This window comes from Polistes fuscatus, unplaced genomic scaffold (genome assembly GCF_010416935.1).
Source record: "Polistes fuscatus isolate 324 unplaced genomic scaffold, CU_Pfus_HIC Scaffold7, whole genome shotgun sequence".
Taxonomy (NCBI): Eukaryota; Metazoa; Arthropoda; class Insecta; order Hymenoptera; family Vespidae; genus Polistes; species Polistes fuscatus.
The window spans coordinates 2,707,866-2,730,504 of NW_025113151.1; the positions used below are offsets into that span (position 1 = coordinate 2,707,866).

Genomic DNA, 22,639 nt, shown 5'->3' on the forward strand with positions numbered 1-22,639 from the left:
TTCAGGGGGGTGGGGGAGGGGGAGAAGGTTCGCGTATTTTTTTGTTCGTAAAAAACGTATGACTTTTCTAAAGTATTCACTTGCGTCAGGGTTGAAAGAAATAAATCACGCGAGTCGTGGTGGTGCTGGTAGGTAGTGGTAGTGATGATAGTGATGATGGTGGTGATGGTGGTGGTACGCGTTGCATCGATGCAAATGCTTTTAGCCGATAATAATGACGATCCTACGAAAATCGAGTTCTACTTTATTATTCGCACTTGGAACACGCTCGATACGTTATTACGAAGTTAATCGCGTTTCGACCTACATATCGCGCTCATTGCATATTCTCTCACTCGCACTATTAGTCCTTTCCTCTCTCTCTCTCTCTCTCTTCTTTTTTTTATTCTATCTCTCTATCTCTTTTTCTCTTCTCTTCATCATTTTTATCTCGCTAAATTAAAATAATACATATATATATATATATGTATGTTCCAGAGGAGTGTAAAACAGCACACAGGATGACCTTTTAGTCGCTGTAATTAACGATAGGGGAAAAGTAATTTTAGGAAAAGGGCCATTTTTGTTTGAGACGAGTTAGAAAAAGAGAAATAGAGATGTGGAACGATATCGAGCACTCTTTCATAAATGAAAACTATGAAATGAAAAAAAGAAATCTTCTCTTTTTATCCCCAGCGCCCTACCCCCTCCCCCTCTTTACCCCCGCCCCTCCGTCCATCCTCCACCGCCACGCACCCGTCTCCCAGATTAACTTAATTTATCGTGATTTTATATAGAATCCGATTTGACGCGTAACATCGAACTTTTGTGTACTTCTTCCGTTCTTGAAAGTGACGTATCGTTGAAATTATTTAATTATCCTTTTTTTTTGTCGAACGATAAAATCGTTATCGAGTTACTTACTACGTATAAAATAAAAATAATATCAAATATTATTTTTCTTTTTTGAATTAACATATTTCAATTCTTAATCCAAATATCTCAAATACGTTGACAGTTTAATGCGCGTATTTAAATAAATAAAAAAGAAAATATATTTAGGAAATATTATTAACAATTATTATTTAACAACAACAACGAGCGACGCGTAATTTCGACATTTAAATACAATAAGATTAATACGTATGACCTAATGGAATTTCACATGCAATTCTAAATTCTATACGCGCAACCGTACTTAGAATCATCGTTGTGTTAGCTTGGTGACTGCAATTTCGTTGCGGGCACGAAACGTTGTCCATTACGACTTTCGAGGGAAGATGAGAGTTTATGGGTAATTCTCCCCACTCTCTTTCTATCTCTATCTATCTATCTCTCTCTCTCTCTCTCTCTCTTTTACAAGAGACCAATGACGGTACCATTCACGTACGTGACAGTGGCTCTTAATGCCGATGAATCTCTCCCGAAAGCCGACACACCCCATACCCAATACAAACTCATATCCATGAATTCTACATAGCACATAATATATATATATATGGTGTCCTAAAAGTCACTTTAATAATTAATAAGATAAAATGAATTAATAAAATTACACCATTGATAATAATTTCATATTAACGTACGCTTATATTCAATTCTAATGTTGTTGAGAAAAATTACGATTCTACTATTCCCCTAATTTAATATATTTGCCAATAAAAATGAATTAACGTTCAAACTTAATTAATAAATTACAGTTAAGCTGTTAGATATTCGAATTAACGGACAATCCTTATTGTTCCGATGAAAGTATAGTTTTCGATTCGATAATCCTAACTTTTGAATCACCCAATACGTGTGAGTAAATTTGTATATAAATGTATGATACGTATATCTCGTTGTTACTAATACTACGATTACAAATTATGCCTTTCTCCTTTCGGTATCTCTTTCTTTTAATCCCAAGAAAGAGAGAGAGAGAGAGAGGAACACACGTGTCATTATTTTCGTGCGACTATTTTCGTAAAGTCGCAAAACTGGTATGACACGTGCGACACGTCTACGTTAGTAAAACGTGCCACCATAGATATGTTTTTTCTTCCCCTTTACCCCCGCCCCCCCCTCCCCACCTCTTTACCGTATTTTAGAGAACAGGAAAATATTTCTAACTCGTGTACGTTTGTTTTCTTTTAAATGATCCTAAAATAACTATCGTCAAGTCAAATCCCTTTCTTATATTTGGTTTTTGATTTCGTTTTCTCGAGTACAAGCTCTAACCTTATGAGGTAACGTAAACGATCCCTTATGGTTTTCTACATTTGTGTGTGTGTCACTTCTTACTTTACATCATTTACCCTTCCCCTTATGCTTTCTTTTGGATATCTTCTTTATTTTTGTGTTCTGATCGTCATCTTGATATTCGAAGTTTTATATTTAAATCGTATCGAATTAAATTTAAATGTGTAGGGGATATTATAATCGTTTATTTTTTTAAAGAATTTAGCATTAATTTGCGAAAAGCATTAATTAACGACGCTCGATACGTTATCGTTTTCGCAAATTCAATTGAGCTGAAACCATTTGTTTCGGGATTAAATTGAAATTCCATAACAACGCGTACAGATACGCGAACGTTGCCCGTTCGTTAAGCGAATCTCCAAAGAAATTTCAAGCTGCTCAAGTTTGGGTTTTGTAACTACAATCAAACTCGTAGCATCGTAATCAACCATCAAAGTACAAAGAAAAGAAAAGAAAAGAAAAGAAAAATAAATAGAGAAAACGTAAAAAAAAAATTAAAAGTAGCTGAAAAAAAAAAATATATTCCGACAAATGTTTAACGCTAAACCTAAATCAAACGATTGCGTTCTGTAATTTGTAAAAATGGGATAATTCGAAAAAAAATATATTCCGACAAATGTTTAACGCTAAACCTAAATCAAACGATTGCGTTCTGTAATTTGTAAAAATGGGATAATTCGTAAAAATTTTACAGTTTGTAAATAACGTTTAAATTGTATTTTATTCGCTATTTCAATTGACTAAAATAATTCCAATTGATAAAAATATGGTATACACGAAGTTTAGTGTTAAATTTCTTGCATTAAGTTTTTCCACTATCCCAAACAATTCTTGCGTGAGTACAAATGTAGAACTTAAGAACGGAAGAAAGGAAAGCTTTAAAGAAAATTCAAGAGAACGATTATTCGCCGGTGTCGTACCGTAAATGTCGAAAAAAAAGGAAACATTAATAAAATAGGAAAAAAATAATAATAAAAAGAAACTCGGAGGCATAACACGTCTCGATTTACGCGTTCGCGATCGATGGGACGTCGACTGGTCAACGAAAAAAAAAAATATATATATATATACATGTATATGATATAAAATAAAATAAAAATAAAACTAAAAATAAAAATAAAAAAAACGGAAAGAACAAAAAAGAGGGCTCAACGAGTTGTACGTGACTTTCCGTCGAAATTCTCCCATACGAATAAACCATCTCGTGCCGTAAAATCAGACCGAACAGAGGATACCCCCCCGTTCGACACAACTTGATCATTCAATAAAAAAACGTGTCTCGATCGCATGACATCAGAATTCAAAATCGATAGAAAATAAAAACAATAATTCCGGATAAATATATTTTTAACGATTTTCTTTTTTCTTTTTTGTGTCTCATCTCTTATTAAATCGATCTAATTGTATTTATTTTGTTTAAAATAAATATAATTATTATTCGGAAATTTATGTGAATATCGGCAAGCTGTTGGACAAAACAATTAATTCCGATGTCACATCTTCAACTTCCGCCTCATGAAAGAAAATAAAATTGAAGAATATAGTACAGTGATTTTTTTTAAATATCATATTTTTTTAATATCAATAATAATGACGATTATGAAAATATAATACGATTCTTTTAACTAATTTTTATCACCAAAATGTGATGTAGAAAAAAATAAACAACCATAGTGTTCCATCTTCTATTTCAATCCCTTTTTGAAAGAAAACATAATTAAAAAAATATAATAATAAATCAATAAAAATGATATACAATATAATAATCAAATAACGATACGAATATCACATTAGATTGTCCTAAAAAAAATAAAAACAACAAATACACACAGATCTCGCGTGGGGTGTAACACAAACCCCAATAAAAATGTAGTCCAATAAAAAGAATGAGATACAAAAATAAAAAAAGAACTCAAACGAAGATACATCGTTGCTCGTTGCTAGAGTAAAAGGGAAAAAAATGTAAAAGAGAAAGAAAGAAGGAAGGAAAGAAAGAAACAAAAAAAAAGAAAGAAAGGGAAACAAAACACAATAAAAAAAAATAAAAAAAGAAAGGAAAACACAGGAAGGGTTAGCGAGAGTGGGTCGTGTTTATACCCGGCGGATACCTTGGGTGCATCGTTCGCCCCGGTCAAACGTTGGGCGTGGTGGGGAGATCAAAGGGGGTAGAAGGTAGGGGTGGGGGGAGAGAAGACTCGACAGAATTCGACTGGCCACAGCCTATCGAGCTAAATCAACCCCTACCTATAACTATTCCATTTACATTTTTTTTATTTAATCCTAATTAATTAACAATAATAGCTAGTTATCCCTATCGAACCAAAATAAATTAGAAAGAAAATAGAAATCTCACCTGATTGGTACATCTACGATGGTCTATGCCTAGATCTCGAACAGTTGGCTCTATCATTGCACAAGAGAGCACTGCACGAACACTCTTTTTTTTTTTTAATTTAAATCACCATCATTCGATGCCCACTGAGATCCTTTAAGGGTTCTTCCTTCCTCCTCTTCAATTTTCTTCCCAAATTCCTTAGTTTTCGTTTTCGTTAGTTTTTAATATATTTTCAATCTTTCGATTATCTTTATCATAGATCTTTCATATATTTAATAGGAGAGTAATACTTTGTTGCACTATTCACAATCTGTCCTTCGAGTATCCAACAAGGACGATCTAACGTGTGATTGAAGTAACAACACCGGCACCGGTACACACACGTCAAAAAATTCGAGAAATAAAATAAACCCTCCGTTTACACTTTCCACCCCTTTCCGGTTTAATATCGTAATTTATCTTCCTATTATTCTATTGAGAAAAAATCAAAATAAATCTAACGAACGAATATATATATACATACATAAAGAAAAAGGAGGATATAGGGTAGGGGGTTGAAAAGATAACGTTAAAATAATTAAATCAAAGTTTAAAAAATCTCGAGATTATACGAGATGGTAGACGGATCGAAGTTGTTCATGAGTAATACACTCCTAAAGGGATGATATACAGGGAAAGGAAACCGAGTTTTGTATTTCTCGTTTGGAATAAGAGTGGATGACGAGAGATAGTCTTGACGACTGCACCCAGTTCTATCTAAAGAAAATCAGGGGGTGGGAGGATGGTCACCGTCAATACTAAGTAAGGATAAGTTAAAAAGATATTTAGAAAAAAAGACACGTATAGGTAGACGTTGATGTAAAAAACTGTGTAGTAAGAAAGAGAAGAAGACAGTAAACTGAATGATACACGTACTTATATACAATTATCGTAAAATCAGGATAATATTAGGATAGAATATCTGTGTCCAGTGTGAGAGAAAAAAAGATATAGAAAGAGATAAAGATATATAAAGATAAAAAGATAGAAAGAGAAAGACAAACGAGGTGTGTGTGTGTGATGAAGATGGTGACAAAACTTCAATAGATACGGCACGAAATATAAGTTCGCGGATCGGGAGCTGGCACTGCACTGACTCCGACCTCCTCGTTCGACCCGAGTCCGCGGCACTTACTCTCGTCCGGCGCATGCGTGTTTCAACATGGCGACGTTTGCGCCGTCGTCCTAGCCGTCGTCGTCGACGTCGTCGTCGACGTCGTCGTAGACGTTGTCGTAGACGTCGTCGTTGTCGTCGTCTTCTTCATCCTCGTCATCGTTGTCATCAGTTTCGTCATTGTCATCGTCATCGCATTAGTTATCATGCTACTTGATATAATACTAGTCCGTGGTAGTAGCAATCTTTGTAACCTTCCCGTCTTGTCCTCTTCTTATAACTCATCATCATCTTCCTCGCTCACTCGCTCGTTCGATCATTCAATTTTTGTTTCCTTCCCTTTGTTTTCTCAATTATTTTTCTTTCCCCATACTCCTTATGGTTTTTCCATACCCTTTCTTCTCACTCTCTCATCCCCTTAGCCACCTTCCGACACCTACTCCAACCCTCTACACACCTCGATTTTTCACTTCCTTTTCTAATTTTCTATATTCTTTTATCTTCCTTTATTTTGTTCTATCTTCTATATCTAGTATCTTCTTTTATCATCTTCTATCTTCCTTACTCGAGGAATACTTCGCTTAACGGTGAAACGAGAACGCACGCACGCGCGAGTTTCATCCCCTAAATCGCCCCCGTTCTTCTCTCTGGTGGTCCTTCCGCCCCACCCCTTTTCGCTCTTTCCATTCTCCCCTCTTCCTCTCTCTCTCTCTCTCTATCTCTTTTTATATATATGTATATATCCTATAGCACGGAAAACACGGACGTTGGCATGTGCAGAGAATATGATGGAGAGGATCGAGAGATTCGCCAGAGTCAAACGATCTGCTTCGACTTCCCTAACAAATACAATCCTATAGGGTGATTCTTGTTCTCGAGACTCTGATTTGAGACTGCGTTTTTTCTATTTATTTTTCATCCGTTCAAAGTTCGTTAAGTGTTTTAATGAGTTGCAGTTTAATTTACGTTCGGTGTTTTGTTGATTTTTGTTACGTGGTAACATTTGTAGTATTTGTTTGTTAATATTTAAAATGTATGAGAGGGATATAAAGTTGTTTTCAAGTAAAATTATAAATTGTGTAAATTGAATCAGGAGTAATTTCGAAATGACTTTTTAATCTAAGAATTTTCTATTTATGAGTTTAAATAATTGTTTGATCTATGAAATTATTTTTACATTTCTTAATATTTTTTAATGTCATCCTTTAAATATTATTGCTTATAGTTTGATGCTGTATAAATATTTATAAACATTTTAGTTATTTAGTCGCACGATAATTGCATCGATATACTATTGAAAAATATTTTTAAATATTTTATTTGAAAACGTTCGATATATTGACCCTTTGAGTGCTATGGGCGCATATACGCGTTCAACGAAAGGAATCCGTGTGGACTAAAGACGCATATATGCGCTTATCAATTTTTTTCGATTTTCCTTGACTCGAAATTCTGTTCCTCTTTTTCCTTTATTTTATCAAAATAGTTAAACATTAACAGAAAAATTATTCCCTTAATGGTTAAGCGAGTTCCGTATTCAAAGGGTTAAAAAATATTTCTAAATATCCAAGAAAAAAAAAGAAAAACAAAAATAATTCGATAGATTTAATAATCAATCAAATAAATATGATTTCTAATATTACAATAATGTTATCTTATAGAAATTGATCATTTAAAGTTTTGTAGTAGAACGAAGAAGAAAAAGTAGAGAAAGAAGAGAAAGAAAAAAAAAATAGTAGAAATTAACGCCTTACGGGAATAGATGGACGATAAAAATGATTGAAATATGCGAAGAAGAAAGGGTTGAATTTCCTGGTACGACGAAAAGGCAAATTATCTTTAGTCGTAGTATCCTTTTTGTGATTCGTTGATGCGACAATGCGGAGAACGGTACTTCTTATTTCTGTTAGGAGCCGTTGTTGGCTTACAAACGTTGCACAGCCAAATCGTAGGTCTTCCAACAAATTTGGCATCGATTCAGAAATTCGCGGGTGGATGAACTTTCGACTTTCTCTCTCTCTCTCTCTTTCTTTCTCTCTTTAATTTTTTTTGCTTTCGAATACATTCAGTCTGTCGGTGTATACGAATGCGGACATTCGATTCGACTTTGTATGACACGAATGATATTATGCAATGATTTTACGATCTAGAATTTTAATCGTTTTGCGAAAGATATAAAAGTTAACACGAATAAACAATATCACGTTAAACGTATCTATAATGATATTCTATATTAAATAATATTGCAACTTATGCACATCCTAATTTCATTATATTATTAATTCTATTATATCTAGATCGTATCGCGAAATAATTTCTAATATTTTATATATGTTTAATACAATGTCCTGTTTTGATATATTGTTTTATTATAATTAAACAATTATTCTACTTGTTATTTTATTCGATACGAAATTAGAAACTAAAGATATCAATTTTATTAAGGATTAGTCAAATGATCCATATTAAAATATTATCATTGGATGTTATTATTTTTTATACAATTCAATTATAATAACTAATGTTATATTTTATTATTATAAAAAAGAAAAATATTAGAATTTATATTATTTAAATCAAAATTATCACATTATTGCATTTAAAAAAAAATATACATAATATATGACAAAAATAAATAAACACTACATAAATAAACTATTAACAAACCTCCTAAATCATGCCGAAAAAAGGAAAAAAAAAACGAAGAAAATGTAAAGACTCAAACGGATGATATTAATCTTGTTCATTCGACATCAACGACTGACAAAATTTCAATAAAGCCTTCAAATTCCTCCTAACTAAGAAGATGCGAGTAAAGTTTAAGTTCGTCGACTCATAGCTTTGCCTTTAACCGCTCAAACGTTCCTCGAACTTCGAAGACTGGCTGTACAGACAGCCACACATACACACACACATAGAGTAAGAGAGAGAGAGAGAGAGAACGACAAGCGTAATCCTTAATTGGTTGGCGTGATTCAGTCGGTTCATTCATCTAACTAAAGCATCCTCGCCTTAGGCGAGCGAACAGCATGTGGTGGTCACATCTCCTTTTCTCACCCTTCCTCCTCCTTATTCACACAAACTCATACATACATATATATATATATATAGAGAGAGAGATACAAACACATACGTTATATATATTACCTATCTCATTTCCCCCACTCTATTTCTATTTCTCTTTCTCTCCCCCACTCTCCCTCTCTTTCTGTCTCTCTCTCTTTCTCTCTGTCTTTCTCTTTTACAAGCGTAAAGAGAAATATTGCCAAAGGCATGTTGCACGGTAGCTGGTCTCGTTCGTACGTCGTTATAACGTGGGATCAGATAAACAAACGTGGACTTAACTCCGACTGACATAATCGTTCGCACGAGACCGAGATAGAAGAACAAGAATAAGAAGAATCAAAATAAGAAGAATAAGAATAAGAAGAAGAGGAAGAGTACTGTTAGATTAAGAGAAGATTATTACGAATCAGTGACAAATCGAGTCAAGTTGTAGTCCCAAAGGATACAAATATCGGGGCCCCCCCTCATTCTGAAACTCATGTTAGATGAAAATAAATTTGAAAAAAATTTCTATTAAGTTGTTAACACTGAACCTATAATACGAGATCAAACGATCGGGTCTTGTAATTTATTAAGAATGTAAGTCAAATTAATTTATCATAATTAAAAAGATCTTAGAATGTATCTCAATCATTTCATATGGTTATATCACACATACCACACATAAAACTATTGAATAAACTTATTAAAAAAATATAATTTTCTTCGAACCCAAATAAGATGATATTTTAATACTTCGGGGACCTTTAGGGCCCCACGTTTAGTTCACTTACCGCCTAATTACCACACCACTGTTATTATAACACATTATTAATTATCTTATTAAAAAAATATAATTTTCTTCGAACCCAAATAAGAAGATATTTTAATACTTCGGGGACCTTTTGGGCCCCACGTTTAGTTCACTTACCGCCTAATTACCACCAATGTTATTAAAATACATTATTAATTATCTTATTAAAAAAATATAATTTTCTTCGAACCCAAATAAGAAGATATTTTAATACTTCGGGGACCGTTTGGGCCCCACGTTTAGTTCACTTACCGCCTAATTACCACACCACTGTTATTATAACACATTATTAATTATCTTATTAAAAAAATATAATTGTTTTCGAATCCAAATGAAAAAATTGTTAAAACCTCGGGGCCCGTTTTGGGCCTCCGGTGGACGTTTAGTTCGCTTTGATCCGCCATTGTTACGAATAAAAAAGAAAGAGAGAGAAAGAAAGTTAGTGAGAAAGAGAAAGAAAGAAAGAAAGAAAAGTGTCGTGTCCAAGTAGGTTGTAAACGCGCGAGCAGAGATGTCCTATTGCGATTGGGGTAAAAGGAAAAGCGTAGGTAGAAAAGAAGAAAAAAAAAGGAAAAGAAAAGAAAGAAGGTCCTTCGAGAAGGAAGCTGGCGTCTCCGAGACGATGATTGCTCGGATCAGAGTAAGGAAAAAGGACATAGGACGAAAGGGTGTTTTCGGACCTACACGAACAGATATTATTACCGACGTTCGTCCCTTATTCTTTTACGTTATATACTTCCTCAAATATTTCTTAACGTGTATAGGTGTGTTCGCATATTCGTTTATGTAGGTTTATATTCCTCCACTTCTATAGACACATACACACATATACAAACATGTATAAACGAGTAAAGGAAGATGTATAAGTGTGTATATATTGCTATAAATGTGAACTCGTGTGAGCATTCTTAAAGTAAGTTGGAAAAAAGAGAGAGAGAGAGAAAGAGAAAGAGAGAGAATGAAAAAAATAAAAATGTGACTTGATGGAACGGTGGGACGAAGATTACCCACTTTTCACCGGCTGCACGTTCCTTCGTCCTCGTTATTTCACGAACGCGAATTACTTCTCCTTCTACCCCCACCTCCTCTTCCTCTTCCAACTACCCCCTAACACTCTTCTTCCTCGATGAAAATGGAGAAATCGACTCGTTACACGTGCCACGATGTAGTAACCTTCAACCCCACCTCACCCCACCCTTACCCCCACACCCTACCCACACTCTTACCACCTTCTCATCCTCATCGTCGTACCTACACCCCCTCCACCCCGCTCGCGTTAGCGATTACTTTTGGGAACGTTTATCTTTTTTTCTTTTTTTTTTCCTGCCGAGCACCGAATTGCCATTTCTTTCTTTCTCTTTTACCTTCTTTCAAAATTTGGCTCGATAAGCACGTCCTTTGCATAATTTTATGATTCAGGGAAAAAGAATTTTTATGGGCGTTAGAGAGTTCCTACTTTGTCGTGCAATATTATTATTATTATTATTATTATTATTATTATTATTATTATTATTATTATAGTTATAAAAGTGTGATATTATTTGTTGGAATTTTGATCACGTGATACGATGTTTGGTAATGATATTAAATTTACGATTAATGGAATGTTATGAAAAATTCTTACGGAAAGTACTTCAATCCTTGTCCAATTTTTAGGGATTCTTTTTTATTGAGAACTTATGTTAATTCTTTTTCTATATGGTCAATTTTTGTCATAACAATGTGATGAATTTTTGCTCTGATGTGACTATAATCATAAAAAAAGACACATTTTCTTCTTACTGCGTTTATAAATGTGCAAATAATGTTCTGGCAATGATTTAATAGTATTTTTGTTGGATTAAGTATCTCATTGCGTTCATATAAATCATGCATCAAGTAAATCGATCAAGAATTATGTGATTTATATATTTATATATTTTATATTTTCATATATTGAGAGAGATAATATACGTCTACAAAATATTGAAATTAGAATTTAATTAGAATATATTGACAATAATGATGTACGAATATTTAATGAAATTTAATGACAACGTATGTATGAAGAATTAATGAATACAAATTGTAATAATAAGTAAGAGTCCATTTAAAAACAAATATTACAAATTACTAACCTTTACTACCGAACTAAGTTATCTTTATTATACTTGATCACGCGACGAAAAAAAAAGAGAGAGAAAAAAAAAAGCAAGAAAAACACATGCATCTGTCACATGAATCGATTTAAAACGTACGATAAACAAGATTACATTAGAATAGAAACTTAAAGTTCGTACAAGCGAATGTATTTTCTTTTGATCTCGATTAAAGTTACCAAATTTCTTTCTCTCCAAATGTGCTCATCCACTTATAGAAGAAAAGTAAAAGAGAAAAAAAAGATAAAAAAAAAAATAAGAAAATAAGAAAAAGAAAAAGAAGAAGTAGAAGAAGAGGAAGAGGAAGAGGAAGATCGACGTGTAGTTCGGTGCATCCAAGAGTACGAAGATATGAAAGGAAAAGAGATAGAAAGAGAAAGAGAGAGAGAGAGAGAGAGAGAGAGAGAGAGAGAAGGTGAAAGGAAGAATAGCTTGGAGGCGTGCATCAAACCGGAAACGGCTCGACAAGGAAGATCTAAGATCCGTGAAGGGTTTCGCGGAAGGGTGAATAATAACGTTTGAAATTCGAGACGCAGAGTAAAACGATGTCGTGGACGACGAGAAGCGCGTTTGCCAAAAAGGAGATGATAGAAGTCAGGAAGAAAAGTATATATATGTGTGTGTATTTGTGTATGTGTATGTGTGGATATATACAGGTACGTATGTGTATACATATATTCTGATATGGGAGTATGTATAAGTGGGTTGAAGAAAACGGAATAGGAAATGGTAATAGTGGTGGTGATAGTGATGGTAGTGGTGGTGGGGAGGGGTAGTGGTGGGGGTATCGTTCTAGTACGGTATAGTCAAGGCAAAGGGATGTGAGAAGAAGAAGAAGAAGAAGAAGATGCCAAACAGGCAACCAGGAAGGCAGGAAGGCAGAAAGGAAGGAAGAAGACAGCGAAGAGAAGGTTCAATAAAATGGAATATCTAATAAGGGACAAATGCAGCCGAGAGAAGAATAGTGTGGGATGGGGTGGGGGGAGGGTGGTGGGATTGATAGGAGAGGGGATATTCTTACTTCGTTCTTTCCAAGACGAAAGGACACGATCCTGAATTCGATGATTCAACCTTTTATATGCATATAGAGGGTGCATCATGTAACTTAACTTTATTTTGTTGTAAAGTAGTGTTAAGGTATATACTTTGTTGTTTCTGTTTTGTTTTTTTTTTGTAGATTTTGTAAAGTAAGTTGTATGAAAATAAATTTAGTGGTGTTGTTTAACGAGCTTTGTTGTTATGTAGAAAGAATTTTTGAAAGGAGCTTATCAATGCAATTGCAAAAGTGCATCAAAGTGATAGTCGAGTACAGTAATGCCTTATAAATACTGTTTCCTCTGTATTTTTATAAAAGAATCTATTTAGAAGTTGAGATAAATCATAATTTTATTACTTTTTCAAGTAATTTGAACATAGTTCAATTAATTTTTATCATGATACACTAGAAATTTTGGTCTATTTAAAATTCCACATAACGATTTCGAAATTGCATTGGTCCAAATAACAAGATGCATCCAGTATACACAATATCCTATGTTTTAACTCACTTTTATCTTTCCTCTATCTACCTTCAAGTCAAAAGATCGAAAAATACAGTTGACGAATAGAAACCTATTGGTAGCCAACGTTTAATGCCAGTTCTTTCATAGAAGAAGAAGAGAAGAGAAGAAGAAGAAAGGAAAAATAGTTAAAAAATAAAAAGAGATAGAAGAATATAGGATGATTTACGATAGAAACAGAACGCATAACAGGGTGGGGGGGGGGTGGAAATAACGAGGAAGGAAATGGATTGAATTCTGGATTAAAAAACTAATCGTAAATCCGATCGTACGAAGTAAAACGAGAATGACAAACGAAAACCAACCAACCAACCAACCAACCAACCAACCAACCAGCCGATCGACCAATCGACCGACTTTACGATCCTTCAACTTCCTTTTCCGATTCCTTATCGCTATTTCAAATCGTAAGAAGGATTAAGATTGCTGTTTCAAGTGCTTCGTCCTAATTAGCCTTTTTTTTACTTTCTATCATTCCATCGATATTTCTTTCCATCTTTCTATCTCTTTCTATCTTTATACGTATATATGAAATTGTTTCTTTCGTATGTTCTTGGTAAGGATCGTAGTAGCATCATCGTAATAGAAAGAGGATACTTTTTTTTAAAACACGTCATCGTTTATTCTTCAAACGATTCAAGCATAGGCACAAGTACAGGTACACAGGTACATGCACATGCACAAACATGGGACACCGTTAGACGACAAACGCGACCGAAACTTTCTCTCTCTCTCTCTCTCTCTTTTTCTCTCTACCATTCTCGAAAGTTTCTTTGAAATCAGTCCAAGAGAAGTAGTTTGATTTCAATTTACATATGCATCAGTGGATACTATTATCCTATCGTCCTTTCGAATCGTTCTCTCGGATTTAAATAAAGCTTATCTACAAATATGTAAATGTAAGTGAAAGAGATAGAGAGATAGAGAATGAGTGAGAGAGAGAGAGAGAGAGAGAGAGAGAGAGATGGAAAGAAAGTTCCATACACAATGGATGCGACTTATATTTTTGTAACGAGTCGTTTTCAAGAGCTACCCCGCTAACCGGAGAAAAAAAGCTTGGAATTTATTAATCGAACGTCGAACTCATTTTTTTACCTTTGTTGTCTCTCTACTGGTTATTTATTTTTATTATTTTTTCTTATGTATATAAATATATATATAAGTAATAATCTACGAGCAAACGAACCAATGTCCATTTAATTGTACTCTGATACTATTCCAATTTCCTCTTCGTTATCCTTTATTTTTATACCAGTTTTCTGATACCTTTACAATGAGAGATGAAATAAAAAAAATAAATAAAGATAAAAAGGGAAATGTTGTTATACAAAAAGAATCATTCAATTTTATAACAATCATACGATACGAATGATAACAGTAATTATAAATAGATATATTGAAACAAAATCGAAGAATATCTCTTACTCTTCTTATCATTTCATATCAAATATTATTCATTTCGTACACGTTAATTAATCGTATCTGTCGAATTTATAGAATAACTAGTTAAAGTAAAATAATGCGAAATGTGAATACTTTAATTAATTCTGTCAGTTTAATGAATAGAACAATTAGTTAAAGTATTTTCATTTCGCCTTGTTTTACAATTAAATCGATCAGTTTCATTATTTCCTATTCTAAAAACAAAAGTCAGACGAAATCCTGAAAGAAAAAAATTCCGAAAAAAATTCCGAAAAAAATCTTGACGAAACTCCTTTAAAAAAAAACCCTGAAAAAAAGCAACCTGCAAAAAAGATTAAGTAGAAAATGAGAAAATGAGCACGAGAGAAGATTAGAATGAAAGAAAGAAAGAGAGAGAGAGAGTGCAGGAGAGGATGAGCAAGAGAAGGATGAGAATGAGTGAAAGATGGGATGTGATATGGAATAAAACCTCTTTGGAGTCGCGTTTATAAGATGGATGGATGGTTCTCGTCTGAAAAACCGTTCGCAAGCATGCGTGGTTCCAAAAGTTTGCCTACGTCAGTGTGTTTCGTTTTCCAAAAGAGTATTTCGTTCTTCCGAGGTATTCACCTTTACTCGATTCGGAAAACGTTAGGATGCTATCGATGACGTGGCAAACGGTGGGGAAGGGTTGGTGGGGAGGGGGGAGAGGCTTTTGCTTCGAAACCACACGCTTATGGGACCACCTCAGTAGACCCGAATATCCTTGAAAAAGTATTCCCGACATATTTTTCTTCGATTTTCCCTTTTCTTCGGGGAAGACGGTGGGGGGGGACACTAAGGGGGAAAAACCAGACGATCTAAACCTTCCATCCGAAATTTTAATCGAATAAATCTTACTCTCTCTCTCTCTCTTTCTCTTCTTTTTTTTATACTTTTCCCTACAAGTCTCTTTACAAATATTTTGTACGAGGTTAATAATAATAGTGATAATAATAAATGTCTGGGATTGCGAGAAATTTCGTATAGTTTATCGTAAATTTATTTTTTCTAAGTTTGATAAAAGAATCAATCCGATTTATCGACAACGTAATGATTAGTTCGTTTAAAATAATCATCGTGTCGTGTAAATTTAATCATTATACTTATTTATTAATACTTCGTTAATCGATAAACCGGCTTTTCAATCAATTCGCTTAACAATCGGGTTATTCTCGTTATTAAAGAAACATTTATTTTTATAATAAAGAAATTAAATAGATAATAAAATTAAAATTAAAAAAATTAAAAATTAAAAATTAAAATTAAAATTAAATTATTATTATTAAAATTAAAAATTAAATTAAAACCATTTATAGAATTTTTAGCGATGATCTTCAAGAAAATCATCGAAACACGTGACGATATTATATTTCGAATCAACGTAATAAACGTGAAAAACATTCAACGCTGAATGAAAGAAAAGATATACGAAGATAAAGACGTAGGGACAAGCGTGTTAAACATTTTTTCAACATTCGTAACTTAACGATCACCGTATATCACGGTCCTTTAAGCGGCGGCATGGTGCTTTTAATTTTTTTTTTTCCCCAAGCCTGGATACGCAATAAAGGCGCGAAAGAAACAACAGGTTTGGTGGTTATCGCTCGATTAGATCACCGAGATCGGATCTCCCAAAGCGAATAAAATTTATTCCAAGCTCTCTCTTTCTCTCACTCACTCTTTCTCATTCTCTCTCTCTCTCTCTCTGTCTCTCTCTCCGTTACTCTTTCTCTTTCTATCCGATTTCGTGTTATTTTTTTGAACGCGCAAACACAACCGCTGCACGTTGAACAGTTTGCCGTTGGTCTCGTAAAAATGGATACCAACATATATTTTTCAACCTACTCTCTCTCTCTCTCTCTCTATCTATCTTTTTTTTTTTACTTTTTCCCTCTCTTCTTTTACGTTCGTTTTTTAAACGTTAAATCCATCGAATTTTCTGTCGCATGAGGATATTACGAAAACCATCCCATGGATTTCAAATTACTTGCTTTTAAACTTTGCATTTTTACTAACTCAAAATTCAAAGCTCCTTTAATTCTTTCCCATAAACTATCTAGAATTAAATTTCGAATAAAAAAGAACGTTGCCAATATTAAAAAATAAAGGATAGAGAGATAGAAAGTGGGGAACAGAGAACACAAGAACAAATGATGGGAAAATAAGATACTCAAAACATCCTTACGCCACGCGTATATACATGCTTATCATTTAAATATAAATACTTAATTATCATAGAAAATTATATATATAAAAGAAAATCAAATAAATATTTAAATATTAATAAAAGAAAAGAAAGAGAGAAAAAGAGAGGTGGGGAGGGGAGATTAGAGGAGAACATAAGTAAAAATAAGAAACATTAAAATGCGTACACGCACTCACACGTTTATCTTATAAATATAAATAATTAAACACCATACAAAAAAAAAAAAAAAATAAAATAAATAATTAAAAAAAAAAAGTAAAAAAAAGAATAGAAAGGGGGTATGACTGAAGAACACAAGTAAAAATAAGAACTTAAAATGCGTACACGCACTCACACGTTATCTTATAAATAAATAATTAAACACCATACAAAAAAAAAATAAAAAAAATAAAATAAATAATTAAAGATAAAAATAATAAAAAAAAGAATAGAAAGGGGGTATGACAGAAGAACACAAGTAAAAATAAGAAACATTAAAATGCGTACACGCACTCACACGTTTATCTTATAAATACAAATACTTAAACACCATAAAAAATAAAGAAGGAAAAAAAAGAAAATAAATAATTAAAAATAAAAAAAAGAGAATATAGATGGGGTATGACAGAAGAACACAAGTAAAAATAAGAAACATTAAAATGCGTACAGGCACTAACACTTTTTCTCTTAGTACACAATTGGCAGAGAGTAAATTGCAATTTACCATGACCGAATGGAATTCATGGAGGTTAAATTTATGGAATAACATAGGGTATAACATAGTAATGCTATTAGAAGGAAAACGAAATCCGAATGAATATGGACAATTTTCATGGAAATATTGTTTGCGGAAAAATACTGCGGCGTACTAGTTGGAGGTGGAGGTATACGTGTTGTGTTGGTGGAGGTGGAACGAGTAGGAGAAGGTTGATGGTGTTGGAAGAGTAGAAGGTAAAAGTGGAGGAACAGCAGGAGGAGGTAGAGGAGGTGGTGGGGGAGGAGGAGGAGGAGGAGGAGGCTCGGTTCGACGATCAATTGCAATTTGCACACCAATATAGCTTTGGATATCGGATTTGCAAGAGGAGAAAACGATGAAACATGATCCGGCCAGCCGGTGGCGACGAAATAAAAAGCATCGTTGTTGGCTGAACATCTTTCTCTCTCTCTCTCTCTCTCTCTCTCTTACTCCAATTTCGTTCTCTCAACAAACCACAATTACGCGTTACCCTTTCGACAAGTTAAACAGATTCCCTCGCATTATCTGAATTCCATAAGCTACTCATCTCTTAAAACTGGAACAACTGGGCAAGTAAGGGTAGAGTAGGAGGAGGAGTGGGGATAGGAGAGTGAAACCGAGTATAGTGAAATCACAGAAATGAAAATGAGAACGTTTGAATTCGTTAGAAGACTCGCCAAGTCTCGATGCACTTTCAATCAACCAATCAACCAACCAACCAATTAACCAAACAACCAATCATTCGAAAGATACGACAATAAAGAAGGGGTATCTTTTTCTTTTAAGTAAGCAATCTCACTATATCTATCATATTCTTTGTCTTTCTTCTTCTTATTCTTATTTTTTTTTTGAGATAAGTATAGTAGTCATCTCAGAGAACCCGGATATCCAACGTCGAAGTAGAAGGAGATTGAACTCGCAGGAGGAGGTTGCCAAGCCCTTCTTCTTCTTCTTCTTCTTCTTGGGCCTTTTGAATCCAATCTTTATTTCTTCCTTTCTGTTTTTTTTTCTCTATTTCTTTTTTAGATCGTCTTTATTTCTTCTATTATTTTCTATATTGTATCTTACGATGGTTAGGATGGAAAGGACAACGTCCTGAAATAAAACCTAAGACGATTGATACGGATAGTAAGAAAGTAAAATAGAAACAGTTAGAGAGAAAAAGATAGACGAATAGTAAATGAGAATGAGAGAGAGAGAGAGAGAGAGAAGGAATAGATTGAAAGAGTGAATGAGAGATAAATAGTAAAAGATAGCGAGAAGTATAAATAACAATAGTAAACCAGTATGAGATAGTGAGAAGTATAAATACGAATTACTTAAACTATAGTTTAAGATAGAGAGAAAAATAGTAAAAGATAATCAGACAGAAAGAGAAAGGAAAAAAATGACAAAATGTTAGAAAGATTAAATGTGATGGAATACGAGAGAAATAGCAACTGTGAAACTGTGTATGTGTGTGTGTGAGAGAGAGAAAAAGAATTATAGAAGAAAACAGGAATCAGAATAAACAGAAGAAAAAAAAGAAAAAGGCAAGAAAGAAGAAGAAGAAGAAGAAGTAAAAAGAAGAATAATATGAAAAAGTTTTGGAATGAGGAAGAGAAGGAATCTGAATGACAGAAGGAGAAGAAACGAAATAAGAAGAGAGAGCTTAGAGAGAGGGAGAGAGAGGGCGGAGGGGGCAATGGTGAGGGGGAGGGGGAGGAGGAGAAAGAGGGAAGGATTTCGTCGAGGCTTTCGACAAGTTTTCTGCAATCGATTCGTTTGATGCGAATTCGTCGTCCGCCTCTATCCACCTGCTACCAAATCGAAGACCTTTCACGAACTCTTGAGCAGGAAAAGGAAGAATCCAAGAATGAGAGAGAAAGAGATAGAGAAAAGATGAAAAAGAAAGAAACAGGTAGGTTGGGGGTGGTGGAAAAGAAGGATGGAAAAGATAGAAACAAGTACGATTCTCCCTACTTAAATCGCGAAATAGACGGAAAGGTAGAGAAAGAGAGAGAGAGAGAGATAGATAGAGGGTGGTTGGGAGAAGGGGTAAAAGGGAGGGTGTAAGAAGGAAGTGTAGAAGTGGTAAGAGGAGGGAAAACTTGAGCTGAAAGTTTGTCAAACTTTGTCGAATGTTTACCGCGACTCGAATCGAGCCCAGCACCGAACTGTGCGCGTCCCTTTTCTTCGTCAGGGGAAGCCATCCTGTTTGTAAACTTGCTAAGGACTTGCCTTTTGAAAATAACCAAAGACATGCTAATTAAAAACTAAAAACTAAGAAATAGAGAGAGAGAGAGAGAGAAGGAGAGGGAAATAAAAAAAAAAGAATTTGTTTCATTTTTTTTCCTCCATTATTCTTTTTTTCTTTTTTTTGTATCTCTTCCATCCGAAAGCTTTACGTTTCGTATCGATACGTGTAACACGTTTGTGGTCTAGTATTTTTCTATTTTTTTTTTCTTTTTTTTCTTTTTTTTATTCTAGCGTCTAAACTGTTGACCGTATCTACGGATTTAAAAATTATTTCGTAAATCAAGTTACACGGAACGAGAAGTTACACGGACGAGTGATTTGGTTTGTTACCATTCGACTATTGGTTTAAAAGTGGAGAAACGTTTGAACGATTTTATCAATTCATAGAATATCGCCGTACTGATAGAAACAATTAACCCATTTGTATACGCGACTGGAATAATCCCTTATGCAACAATTGTCGTTTATAGGAAGTAACGAAATTTTTCTATAACGTCTTGCGAGTACAAAAAAAAACGGTTTAAAGTAGTATCAATTCATTTGGTTTTCTTCAGTTATTTTAACAAACTAATCAAATCATTCGAAAGAAAAATACGGTATGATACAGAGTGTCATTTGTGTGTACGATTTATAAAATAAATATATTGTATATATTTTAAGTTACTCTATGCAAATTTGGATTAAAAGTTTGTATTAAAAGAAAGGCAAATGTTATTAACATTAGTTTTTTTTCTATTGCAAATGAAAATTCATTTGCAAATTTAAAACATAGTTCATATATATATTTTCAGAAACAATGCACATGAGTTAGAGAAATATGTAAGAAAATGATATTATGAAACAATGAACACGAATTAAATTCATTTAATTAACATCACATATTCCTGTTTATTACAATTGCTAACCCATAAATCGGAAACCTTTTGGTCGGACAGAAAAGAAGCGCTGCTTAAATTTAAGGAATGCGGTTTGAAAGTATTCGTCTTGGTAACCGCATCGTTCGTTTTCAAGTAGTCGTAGCAAATATTTACTCGTCGCGAAAAACGGAAGAGTTGCACGAGGAATGAAAGATGTAGAAGTACCAGACGAAGAAGACGAAGTAGAAGAAGTAAAAGTAGAAGAAATGGCAAGAAAAAATAAAAAACGAAGAGAAAAAAGATTCGAGCAAGCGGAAGATAGTTTGGGGGTGCGTACGCGACTAGCTGAACAGAAAGAGAAATAGAGAGAGAGAGAGAGAGAGAGAGAGTGAGTGAGTGAATGGAAAAAGGTAAAGGCTACTTCTTCAGAATACCAAATACCCATTTCGTCTCGCCTGACCACTTCCGAATCGGTCCAAGGAAGACTTGCAAAGGACTTCTCGAACTTAACCTACCCTGAAAAACCTACTTTTCCCTTGATTTTTCCTCTCCAAAGATAGAGAAAATGTTACCTTCAAACGTTTCGTTTCTGATAACACCACCAAGAAAAAACGCGTCTTCATTTACTTTTCTACTATTACCAGTTACTACCCGTCCGTCCCTCTTCAATCTTTTCACCATCCTTCCCCTTCTCTTCCACCCCCTCTCTCTATCTCTCTCTCTTTTTCTCATCCCTTTTATCTACCCTATCCAGCCATCATCCTTCATACCTCATCGAAGCTACCACCGAAGCTTTCTGCTAGCTATTTTGAGAGCGCGTTCAAAGAGAGCGAGTTTATAACGTTAATTACAGTTGCATTACGCGGACCAACGTTTTAACCCGATTGGCGGTTCGATATTTCATTAAGTGTACATATCGTCCCGTATAAAACCTATTAACTGCGATGGTTTGTAGCCCTTGCGTATGAAGAACATTATGGGGGAGATGAAAATTTTCAAACCACATTCTCTAAAGGTGATCGACACAAATTTCGTTTAGACTTTTTAACTTCGTTAAATATATATATGTAGGAGACGGTAAGCGTCGCCGTCTTATCTTTTGGGTTTACTGACAAAGACGCTAGTTTGTTAGCATAGGGCGATAGGTATTGGTTAGATTTTAAGTAACCTGATACAACGGACGAAATAAAGGACGGTGTGAATGCGACGAATGAATGCACGAGCGACAAAGGGTAGTGAGTATTGAGCGTTGTAAGAGAGAGGATCTGCGTTTTGTAATAAAACTGTTTTTCCCATTAAAAATCCTACATATATATTGTAGAAAATACTTATAACTAATAATATCTGTATTATCGCACAAAAATATTTAAATAAATCCTATGTTTGAAATAATTTATCCGTTATACTATGTATCGAATATTAACGCGTACGAATTATTTTACAAAAGCGTTCAAAATCACGCGAAAACATTTTTTTCGATACGAACTATAACTTCGTTCCTATGGGAAATTATATTTTTCTCGTGTTAAGGGATAGAAAGATAAAAAACGATTGTTACGATTTAAAATAATGTTTAGAAAATTAGTTTAAATCGTGATACTTTAACCATCTAAACAGATCAACCATTTGATTGATATGGGCGCATATATGAGTTTGTTAAAAGTTGCTAGCGTGGTCTATCGACGCATATACGTGTTTGTCGATATGAATGTAAAATAACGTAATGTTGGTTTGCTTATTGATTATTGTTTTGAGTTTTGTCAAATGAAAATTATGTAAGAAACCAAAATTTTAATTATTTAATATAATTCATTATTAAATTTGGTTAATAATATCAACCAATGGAAACGGTCGCATTAATAATAAACTAATTCGTCCCTAAAAAATACTTCAATTCAAATTACTCAACACTCGAA

The 22,639-nt window shown here is 33.9% G+C and overlaps 1 protein-coding gene across 8 annotated transcripts in view; it reads right to left on the minus strand.

Moving 5' to 3' along the window:
- LOC122524367 (teneurin-m) overlaps positions 1 to 22,639 on the minus strand; it is a 735,394-nt gene that overhangs the window by 274,766 nt on the left and 437,989 nt on the right. The window contains exons 1-2 of one of the 8 annotated variants that reach the window (XM_043646591.1): positions 5,599 to 5,704; positions 4,574 to 4,894 (exon numbers count right to left, since the gene is read on the minus strand). The exons of 5 other annotated variants lie outside the window; for them this stretch is intronic. In XM_043646591.1, coding sequence (XP_043502526.1) covers positions 4,574 to 4,586 — 13 coding nt within the window. In that variant the 5' untranslated portion in view covers positions 4,587 to 4,894; positions 5,599 to 5,704. Of the gene's footprint in view, positions 1 to 4,573; positions 5,027 to 5,470; positions 5,572 to 5,598; positions 5,705 to 22,639 lie in introns of those variants that run through there. 2 more of the 8 variants (XM_043646589.1, XM_043646590.1) reach the window with 2 other exon arrangements.